We start from the raw sequence: 11194 nt of genomic DNA on the forward strand, positions 1-11194 counted from the left end.
GAATGACACAATATAACAGTAGTAGTGTTGTACCTGTGTAACAGTATAACTTTAGTCCATCCCCTCGCCCATACCCGGGCTCGAACCAGAGACCCTCTTCAGACATCAACAACAGTCACCCACGCAGCATTGTTACCCATCGCTCCACAAAAGCCGCGGCCCTTGCAGAGCAAGGGGAACCACTACTTCAAGGTCTCAAAGCGAGTGACTTCACCGATTGAAACGCTATTAGCGCGCACCACCGCTAACTAGCTAGCCATTTCACATTGGTTACACCTGTATATCTATTATTATTACTACTGAAATGAACTGTATTTCATTATCCTCATTGCATTGTACTGTATTTACTGAAATGCTGTACCACTATACTGCTTTGGCAATATCTACAAATTGTATTTCATCAAATCAAATCAAATTTATTTATATAGCCCTTCGTACATCAGCTGATATCTCAAAGTGCTGTACAGAAACCCAGCCTAAAACCCCAAACAGCAAGCAATGCAGGTGTAGAAGCACGGTGGCTAGGAAAAACTCCCTAGAAAGGCCAAAACCTAGGAAGAAACCTAGAGAGGAACGTGGGGTGGCCAGTCCTCTTCTGGCTGTGCCGGGTGGAGATTATAACAGAACATGGCCAAGATGTTCAAATGTTCATAAATGACCAGCATGGTCAAATAATAATAAGGCAGAACAGTTGAAACTGGAGCAGCAGCACGGCCAGGTGGACTGGGGACAGCAAGGAGTCATCATGTCAGGTAGTCCTGAGGCATGGTCCCAGGGCTCAGGTCCTCCGAGAGAGAGAAATAAAGAGAGAAAGAGAGAATTAGAGAGAACACACTTAAATTCACACAGGACACCGAATAGGACAGGAGAAATACTCCAGATATAACAAACTGACCCTAGCCCTCCTGAGACAGGAGGGGTCAGGAGACACTGTGGCCCCATCCGAGGACACCCCCGGACAGGGCCAAACAGGAAGGATATAACCCCACCCACTTTGCCAAAGCACAGCCCCCACACCACTAGAGGGATATCTTTAACCACCAACTTACCATCCTGAGACAAGGCCGAGTATAGCCCACAAAGATCTCCGCCACGGCACAACCCAAGGGGGGGGGGCGCCAACCCAGACAGGAAGATCACATCAGTGACTGAACCCACTCAAGTGACGCACCCCTCCTAGGGACGGTATGAAAGAGCCCCAGTAAGCCAGTGACTCAGCCCCTGTAATAGGGTTAGAAGCAGAGAATCCCAGTGGAAAGAGGGGAACCGGCCAGGCAGAGACAGCAAGGGCGGTTCGTTGCTCCAGAGCCTTTCCGTTCACCTTCACACTCCTGGGCCAGACTACACTCAATCATATGACCCACTGAAGAGATGAGTCTTCAGTAAAGACTTAAAGGTTGAGACCGAGTTTGCGTCTCTTACATGGGTAGGCAATAAAGCAGTTGCAGAGAGACAGAGAGTCAGGGAGACGCAAAGACACAGAGAGAGAGAGAGAGAGAGAACTGACTTCACAGACATGTAGATATAGGGAACTAGAGAGGGTTTATATATTAGGCTGGGTTGGTACACATGTTGATTATTGCAGTTTTGAAACTGCAGTAACTGCAGTCGACTGTGGTATTTTGAACTGCAGTTTATAATGCACTCTGACTGCAATCTTTTTTTTGTTGTAAAGGATGTAACCGAGTTGTGTTGTTTCAAAGAGAGAGGATCATTTACAGCATGGTTAGACACATGCAGAGGGAGTTAGGATTAATACAGGGATTAGCCTGCCAACAGGCAATCTATGATCTGAACCAATATTAACCCATTTCCTTACAACATACTGTAACACTTTTTCCCACTGAACCAACCCTATTAACTGTCATGTTCTCTTCTCTAATGATTCCATTCCTCTCCTTCTCTCTCTCTCCACAGAAGGGTCAAATAAGTAACATGCTGTGCTCTTTAGATGGAGAAGGTCGATTGAAGGTCTCAGTATAAAGTTTTTCTTCTACCCAGCTGTATGTGATTTCAAAACCTTTTTAGTTGAGCTAAATGTACCAAACACTGTGATGTGCCTTTGTAACCCTATGCGTGGGTGTGTGGGGGAGGGTGTATTACTAATATAGAGTACATTTGGAAAGTATTCAGATCCCTTAAATTTTTCCACATTTTGATACGTTACAGGTTTATTTCCTAATCAATCTACACACAATACCCCATAATGACAAAGCAAAAACAGGTGTTTAGAATTAGTTTCAGATGTATTACACATTTTTTAAAACATGAATACCTTATTTACATAAATATTCAGACCCTTTGCTGTGAGACACGAAATTGAGTTCAGGCGCATCCTGTTTCCATTGATCATCCTTGAAATGTTTCTTCAACTTGATTGGAGTCCACCTGTGGTAAATCTTATTGATTGGGCATGATTTGGAAAGGCACACACCTGTCTATATAAGGTCCCACAGTTGTCAGTGCATGTCAGAGCAAAAACCAAGCCATGAGGTCGATGGAATTGTCTGTAGAGATCAGAGACAGGATTGTGTCGAGGCAAAGATCTGGGAAAGGGAACCAAAAATATTTCTGCAGCATTGAAGGTCCCCAAGAACACAGGGGCCTCCATCATTCTTAAATGGAAGAAGTTTGGAACCACCAAGACTCTTCCAAGAGCTGGCCGTCTGGCCAAACAGCAATCTGAGTAGAAGGGCCTTGTCAGGGAGGTGACCAAGGACCTGATGGTCACTCTGACAGAGCTCCAGAGCTCCTCTGTGGAGATGGGAGAATCTTCCAGAAGGACAACCATCTCTGCATCACTCCATCAATCAGGCCTTTATGGTAGAGTGGCCAGATGGAAGCCACTCCTCAGTAAAAGGTGCATGACAGCGTGCTTAGAGTTTGCCAAAAGTCACCTAAAGACTCTCAGAAAATGAGAAACAAGCTTCTCTGGTCTGATGAAACCAAGATTGAACTCTTTGGCCTGAATGCCAAGCCTCACGTCTGGAGGAAACCTGGTATCATCCCTCCGGTGAAGCATGGTGGTGGCAGCATCATGCTGTGGGGATGTTTTTCAGCGGCAGGGAATGAGAGACAAGTCAGGATTGAGGGAAAGATGAACAGAGCAATGTACAAACAGATCCTTGATGAAAACCTGCTCCAGAGCGCTCAGGACCTCAGACTGGGGTGAAGGTTCACTTTCCAACAGGACAACAACCCTAAGCATACAGCCATGACAACGCAGGAGTGGCTTCTGGACAAGTCTCTGAATGTCCTTGAATGGCCCAGCCAGAGCCCGGACTTGAACCCAATCTAACATCTCTGGAGAGACCTGAAAATAGCTGTGCTGCGACGCTCCCCATCCAACATGACAAAGTTTGAGAGGATCTGCAGAGAAGAATGGGAGAAACTCCCCAAATACAGGTGTGCCAAGCTTGTGGCATCATACCCAAGAAGACTCGAGGCTGTAATCACTGTCTAAGGTGCTTCAACAAAGTACTGAGTAAAGGATCTGAATACTTATGTAAATGCAATGTCAGATTTATTTTATATTGTACATTTGCAAAAATGTCTAAAAACCTGTTTTTGCTCCATCATTATGGGATACTGTGTGTAGATTGATGATAGAGAAGAAAAAAAAAACAATTTAATACATTTTAGAATAAGGCTGTGATTTAACAAAATGTGCAAAAAGTCAAGGGGTCTGAATACTTTCCGAATGCACCTTTCTGAATGGACCTACACATTCCTCTATTTGTTCAGGTGTATTGTGCTATTGTCTGTTCACTTAATTGGTTGTGTTGACTGACTAACCCCTAGCTTTGTGTTTAGGTCTGTCTGTATGTGTTGTGTTCATCTATTCTCCTCAGTCTCTGTGCTGTGGTTAATTATAATACAGTGAACTAACCTGTTCTGTCTGTATGTCTAGTGAGAGCTCTACTAATGTGGCTCAATAAATCTACTATCTATTATCCTGTTTAATCTTTCTATACACCTGTATTGTAATCACACACCAGTCCAATCTCTACCACCCACCCATTGCCCTTTCTCGCTCTATAAATGGCTTGTTCTCCTTTGTGTTGCTCTCTCTCACATCTTCCTCTGTATGTTCCATGTCCTTGTACTCCTTTGTGTTTAATCATTCTCCACCACTCCCCTACTCTTCCTTTCTTCTCCTCCTCTCTAACCTCTGATCTCACTCTTCTCCTTCTTCCCCCACCTTCTGCTGGCTAACCTCTGAACCCTCCCTCCTCTAGGTGAATGGTAAAGAGCTGTCTCGTCTCTCTGGGGACACCACCCTGGATGTGAAAAACCCCCTGCTGTCTCACGTGTTAAGGAGGGGGACCCGGAGGCGGGCGGGACATGCAGGGCGACTAGCGGGGCTGGACGGGACAGTAGCAGTGACAGGGGGGATGACTGACTGTGTGGACAGCGGCACTCAGACTGACATCAGCTTCCAGCACATCTTGACCCTGGGAAGGACCGCCCACAACCCATGTGGAGCCCCGCCCCCGCCCCCTCACCCTTCCCCCTCTCCACCGTTGCCACCCATCCTGGAACCCTACCTGCTCAATGAGCTGTGAGTGGAAAGAGAATGTGTGTGTGAGAGAGAAAGAGAAGGATAGAGAATGATAGTGAGAGAGAGTGTGTGAGAGAAAGGGACAGACATAGATTTACTGTTTATTTAACATTTGTTTATCTACTTCACTTGCTTTGGCAATGTTATCATGTTTCCCATGCCAATGAAGCCCTTAAATTGAATTGAGAGAATTGTATGTCTGACAAACAAACAAAATTGGGACACATGGCATATTTTCTCATATGTTTTATTCTCAGTCTCCTAGAGCCTGAATATTATGAACCCAACAACTACTTTGACATCCCTCAGCAGGATGGAGATCTCCGACAGGATGAGTTAGAATACGAGGTAAGTCTCAATTGTCTTGTCAAATAAAATTGTCTACCATCTAATCCAACAGAAATCCCATTCTTCATGACCTCTCTATCTCCATTACCAGTGTTCAGGTGTTTAACTTGTCACTCAAAACATGTGTTTTTCCTGCCACACATTTCAACAGGAGGTTGAGCTGTATAAGTCTCGTCAGCAGGACAAGCTGGGGTTAACGGTGTGCTACCGGACAGACGATGAGGAGGATCTGGGGATCTATGTGGGCGAGGTGAGGAGGATGGGAGTGAGGATGAGGGTTATCCTCGCTCTGATCGCCTGTTTGCCAGCTAACCTAATCCTCTCTCACTCCAGGTCAACCCCAATAGTATAGCTGCTATGGATGGCCGCATCCGAGAGGGGGATAGAATATTACAGGTAAGAGAACATTAGGATTGTTAAGATAATATAGAACTTTGTCTGAAATGTTATAGCAAGTCTATGTAGAAAAAAGGATCAGAGTACAGATATGATGTGATTCTGAATCAGATAAACGGGGTGGACATTCAGAACAGAGAAGAGGCGGTGGCCATTCTTACCAGGGAGGACAGTACCAACATCTCCCTGCTCCTGGCCCGGCCCGAAATAGAGGTGAGAACCTCTCCCAGAACAAAACACCCAGCATCTGACATACAGATGTAGGATCTTAATTTGATCACCCTGTTACATGATAATATTCCCGCAAAGCAGGACATTTAAAAAGGTATAAAAAGATTTCTGAAGTTTGTCATTTTCACTTGGAAATTTGACTTGAATTTCCCATACGAAAAATGTATCCTCTACAAAAATGTCTATTAATTATAATCCACATAATAATCCATATTTCCTGTTGCTAAAGGATTATTTTCTTGCTGTAGCAAACTGGATCAAATTAAGATTTTACGTCTGTATCGAGCGTACAAAACATCCACAGCGCCACCCACTACAGTTATTTATTTTCACAAGACCCCCATTTACAGTTTTCCGTCAAGTACAATTCAACATAGATCACCAAATTGATCAACATAGAATCAAAGGCAGATCCGATTGGTACCTCTATAACAAGGGGACATTGATGTAAAGGAAATAAGACTGAAGTTCTGCATCTCCCCCTACCCTGTTTACCCAGGAGACAGGAAAGGTGAGAGAAGTGAAGAGGGAGACAGATGAGGACAGATAGAGGGAAATGGAGCGGGGGTGGGAGGGATGGACAGCGAGCGTTAGTGGGAGAACGAGGAGAGCCTGCTTGTTTTCAGTACGTGCCAATGTGGCATTGCTTTGTTTCCCTCAAGGTCACAGCTCAACAGATCTGAGGACACAGTCCCAGGACATCCCATAATATACACACATACACACAGCAAATGGATAATCACTGAACACACACCTCCAGATGGGGCAGAATAGTTTACCCTTTTCATACTGAGAGTGGTGCATAAGCCACAGACACAAACACACATGTCTGTACATGTGCTCTGTGACACAGTCAGTGTTGAAATCGGAATGCAGTCCACATTCAGCTAGAGGGCAGATTTAAGCGAGGGCCATTAAAATGTAGGTTACTACCCAGTCAGTCACGCACTGCACGTACCCTCATCTTCCTTTACTCATGTGGCGCCCTCCAATCTGCAGAGAGAAATGAGATGCAGGGTAGGCTAAAACTGAGATAGACAATGCTTTATCAATATGAATCCTCACAGAGGGAGTTGATGAGAGGGGAATTCATCAGAGAGAAATATATGAGCAGAGATTAAAGGGGCAGCGCAGTCAAAATCATGATTTTTTTTGTGTGTTTTATATATATTTCCACACTGAGGTTGGAATAATACTGTGAAATTGTGAAAATGATTATCCTTTTAGTGTAAGAGCTTTTGAAGAGGCCGGCTGAAATTTCAGCTCGTTTGCTGGGTGGGTTTTCTGGACCGCCTGGAGACATCAGGAGGTAGAAGTTAATAGATCAATAACAAAGAGACTTTCCCCTCTCTGCCAATAACAGCTAGTTTTCAGGTTACATATCCCTCCCATTAGGCCCCTCCAATTAGGACCCTCACTCAGGCCACTCCCATACAGTCCTAGGAATATTCTTGCTTGAGAAATAGCTTTTTGCCAAGAAGCTATTATTTATTTATTTTTGACCATTTTAATTGAAAAGAATCACAGTATGGTATTTAATTGTTACCCAGAAATGACTTGATATTCAGATAAAATTGTCTGTATTGGACCTGTCTTGGGGATAGGGGGAGATACATAAAGGGGTTGTTAGATAAGAATAATCCAAAAGCCTGAAACTTATTACAATTTAAACAATTAAAATGTATATCAATGAAATGTGGTCGACTCCACTCTGAGGCGTGAATTGTTTGTGGAATTCAACCAGAATATTTACATACACATTATCAATATCTCAGAGGGTCTGAGTAAAGGAATGAATTTGTAATTTTCCTACCTACTCTATTCACTAGTAGTAACAACACACTAAACAAAATCATGACAGAACAGACTGGTAATGTGTGTGTGCACGCGTATCGCTGGGTGAGTGGGTGTGCATATATTTACCTTTAGGCCCAATTGACCTATTCATCCAGACAGGTCGGTGGAAAATACCCCCAAGTACAAAAATGTCTTTAAAATGGTAATGAACTCACACATTAAGTTGGCTCCTGCGCCATCTAGTGACTGAGATGAACAATAAAGACATACGTCTAACATGTTTTATGAGGTTCAAAAGAGTACAATAAAATAAACCTGCTTTATTCTCATGTGTTTCTTTTCCCACTTCAATGACACCTTCAACTCAACAACGGCCATCAAAACAAACACAATATGTGAAACACCTTCTACAACTCAGAATGACAACCAGCTGGACCCAGATGAGCTGGAGCTGGAGGTTCTGGATAATGCCGTCCATCTACCTAGCCCCCATCAGCTGAGGAACGGGGCCTCCGTGCTCGATGCAGAACCAGGGGTCATGGGTGGTGGTGGGGTGGGAGGCCGTGGGTGGGGTCACCGTGACTCTCCTAGCCTGCTCCACACAGTGCTGAGTAACAGCCAGGAGCTGGACAGCGGGGTTGGCCGTACGGACGAGAGCACCCGCAACGAGGAGTCCTCAGAACATGATCTGCTGGGAGACGACCAGACCAGTGCCCCCACCACCAACGCCACCAACACCCCCGGCAGCATGCGCAGGTTCCACTCTGGCCAGGGGGACAGGGACACCCCACCCCTGCTCCATGGTCACTCCACAGAGTTCCACTTCAGCACAGACTCTCTGCTGGGGCTGGACTGTCTGGGTGGTGGAGGAGGAGGGGGGGGTGTTGACCTGGCAGGGGAGAGGGTCTATACAGCTGACCCAGTGAGGATGATGCCTGGACTGACGGAGGAAGAGTGCGATAGGTACAGGGAGCTCCTGGAGATCAAGTGCTACTATGAGAAGAACGGCAACGCTCTTCTGCTGCTGGGGGAGCATGGGGGCGATGGGGGGATTCCTCTGGATGTGAACAGGAATGAGAACCTGATGCAGCATGAGATGGCCCTCCTGGAAGAGGAGCTACGCCATCTGGAATTCAAGTGTCGTAACATCCTGAGGGCCCAGAAGATGCAGCAGCTCCGGGAGCGCTGTCTGAAGGCATGGCCCCTGGAGGAGGAGGAGGAGGAGAGCGGAGCCGGAGGTGGGGCCGGGGCTGGGCGGGTGGCTCTTCTGGTTCTCGAGGAGTCCTGTATCCATGAGCTGTCAGACATTAATGAGCTCCCTGAGAGGGAGCGCTCTGACAAGGACAGCACCAGCGCCTACAACACAGGAGGGGAGAGCTGCAGGACTACCCCTCTGGTCACCGAACAGTACCCCTCCCTCACTGCACATGGCCGCAGCAGCCTGGAGGGGGGAGACTCAGCCTTTTTTCAGTGTCGGACCCCCAGCCGGCACAGGGAGAGGGGAGGCAGGAGGGAGGAGAGGGGGCAGGCTAACCTGAACCAGCCTTACTCCCCTAGCTCACACAGAAGGGGAGCGGAAGCCAAGACCTCCAGCCCGGGAGGCGCCAAGTTCAGATCCTTATCCCGCGACAGGGCGGCCAGGAGGGGGTCGGACGGAGGTGCGGGACGCCCCAAAACCAACGGGACAGTAGAGGGGAGGGGAAGAGGACATAGTGCTGAGAACAGCCCTTATCTGTCCCGCCGCCACTCTGGCCCCAGAATCCCCCAGCGCTACCAGAGCTGCATGCAGCTGAGGTCCCCCTGTACCTCCGAGGGCCTGGAGCGACCCAGGGAGGGCAGCGACAGTCCCATGAGTCTGGGGAGCACATGTAAGAACATGCCCTCCTTACCCATCCTCCCTCCCCTCCTGCCGCCAGCCTCACCACGTATGGAGTGGAAGGTCAAAGTACGAAGCGATGGCTCCCGCTACGTTGCCAAGCGTCCCGTTAGGGACCGCCTCCTGAAGGCCCGGGCCATGAAGATCCGGGAAGAGCGCAGTGGCATGACCACGGACGACGATGCCGTCAGCGAGATGAAGATGGGCCGCTATTGGTCGAAAGAGGAAAGGAAGCAGCAGTTGCTGAGGGCCAGGGAGCAGCGCAGACGCAGGGAGTTTATGATGCAGAGCCGGCTGGACTTCCTGAGGGAGTCGCATGGCGGTGGACAACACGGGGCTACACAGGGACAGGAGCCCACTACCATCCTGGAGCTGAGCCACAGGAGGAGCCAGAAGAAACGGAGCCGTAGAATCCTGGATAACTGGATCACCATCCAGGAACTACTGGCTCACGGGACCAGGTCACCTGACGGGAAGAAGGTCTACAACCCTCTGCTGTCAGTCACCACTGTTTAATGTAGAGGGGAGAGGTGATGAGGACAGAGAAAGGAAGACCAAGAGGACGAGAAGAGTGGAGAAGTAGTTTGTGGAGGGGTTGATTTAGAGGAAAATAAATCCACCTCAATCTTGTATGTCACTGCCATAGAGGAATCATCTTTATATCTGTGCCATTATAGGGTCCGTGACAGCCTGGGCAGCTCCATTGAGGCTATAACCCACAGGAATCACCACCCAGTTGACTACTTTATAGCGGAAGCCTTCAATGGCAATATCCACGCTTAAACAGGTATATCCATTGAGTTTTGTTATCTCTATGGTCACTGCACATAGGACAGGGAGAACGGGTGAGATCGCACCACGTGCTGCATAGTCACCACAGCCTGTGAGGAGAGGAAGAAAAGAATGGTGCAATGTAGAAGAACAGAACATAATTAAGCAATAAGGCCCGAGGAGGTGTGGTATACGGCCAATATACCACAGCTAAGAGCTGTTCCTATGCGAGACGCATCCTGGCGTGCCTGGACACAGCCCCTAGTGGTATATTGGGCATATGCCACAAGCACTCTAGGTGCCTTATTGCTATTATTAACTGGTTACCAACGTAATTAGAGCAGTAAATAGTATTTTTCTCATATCCATGGTATACAGTCTGATATACCACAGCTTTCAGCCAATCAGCATTCAGGACTCGAACCACCTACTTTATAATTACCAATATTGCAACCTGTCATTTCTGCCTGAGAGAAAAGGATAAACATAGGGAGGTAAGACAAGTAAAAAGAACGCTCTGGTGAAATAAACCAACCTGTAGTTATTGACCATGCTTATAAGGACAGTGCCTTGTATGCCAACTAATATGCTTGTGTACGGCATTTACAAAGCACATTGGCAAAGAACAGAGCCTGGGCCTTATTGACTAACGACTGAAATGGACATTGCGGTAAGATCTGACAAGCATGCGTTTTCATATGAATAAACTGAGAAGCACAGTGAGAAAAAAGGCACACAATGCCACAGCACACGACAACTACATTTCTGGTGGTGGAGACGTGAGGAAATGTTCTAGAGTCTTTTGATGACTGGTACGATCGTATGGAGTTACTTACTCATACAGTATGACAGAACAATGAGGAGTGGTAAGTGGTTCTTTGACATTTAGTTACTTGCATGTTGACTATAAATGTAAAAAGGAACAACTTAAAATAGACTTTAAGTTCAAAAATCTTAGTGTGAAATTGTGGATGTGATAATGTGACATGTTCTTCACTTGTTCAATTCTTAGACTAGAAAACTGTGTGGCCCTGTTTGTTCAGTATACTGTGATGTCTAGTCCATAAGCGTTTTACAATAAAAGCTTTTCTATATAAGATTTAAGTGATTTTATCGTTTGAATTGTTTGCATGGTTTCTGTCACACTGCAATACAGTAACACACTCAAAATGATCTCAAGGGAGTTGCAAGGAGCTCAGGACCACCACGACTAC

General features: G+C 46.7%; 1 protein-coding gene across 2 annotated transcripts in view; it reads left to right on the top strand.

Moving 5' to 3' along the window:
- Positions 1 to 11082, top strand: part of LOC110532488 (PDZ domain-containing protein 4) — a 69166-nt gene extending 58084 nt beyond the window's left edge. For both annotated transcript variants that reach the window (XM_090184983.1, XM_021616442.3), the window contains 7 exons: positions 1918 to 1971; positions 4239 to 4561; positions 4819 to 4909; positions 5061 to 5159; positions 5243 to 5305; positions 5417 to 5518; positions 7752 to 11082. In XM_090184983.1, the coding sequence (XP_090041109.1) occupies positions 1936 to 1971; positions 4239 to 4561; positions 4819 to 4909; positions 5061 to 5159; positions 5243 to 5305; positions 5417 to 5518; positions 7752 to 9725 (2688 nt within the window). In that variant the 5' untranslated portion in view covers positions 1918 to 1935 and the 3' untranslated portion in view covers positions 9726 to 11082. The remainder of the gene's footprint in view (positions 1 to 1917; positions 1972 to 4238; positions 4562 to 4818; positions 4910 to 5060; positions 5160 to 5242; positions 5306 to 5416; positions 5519 to 7751) is intronic.
- The last annotated feature ends 112 nt before the right edge of the window (positions 11083 to 11194 follow it).

The sequence above is a fragment of the Oncorhynchus mykiss genome, chromosome 9 (genome assembly GCF_057628025.1).
Source record: "Oncorhynchus mykiss isolate SJ-2025 chromosome 9, ASM5762802v1, whole genome shotgun sequence".
Lineage (NCBI taxonomy): Eukaryota > Metazoa > Chordata > Actinopteri > Salmoniformes > Salmonidae > Oncorhynchus > Oncorhynchus mykiss.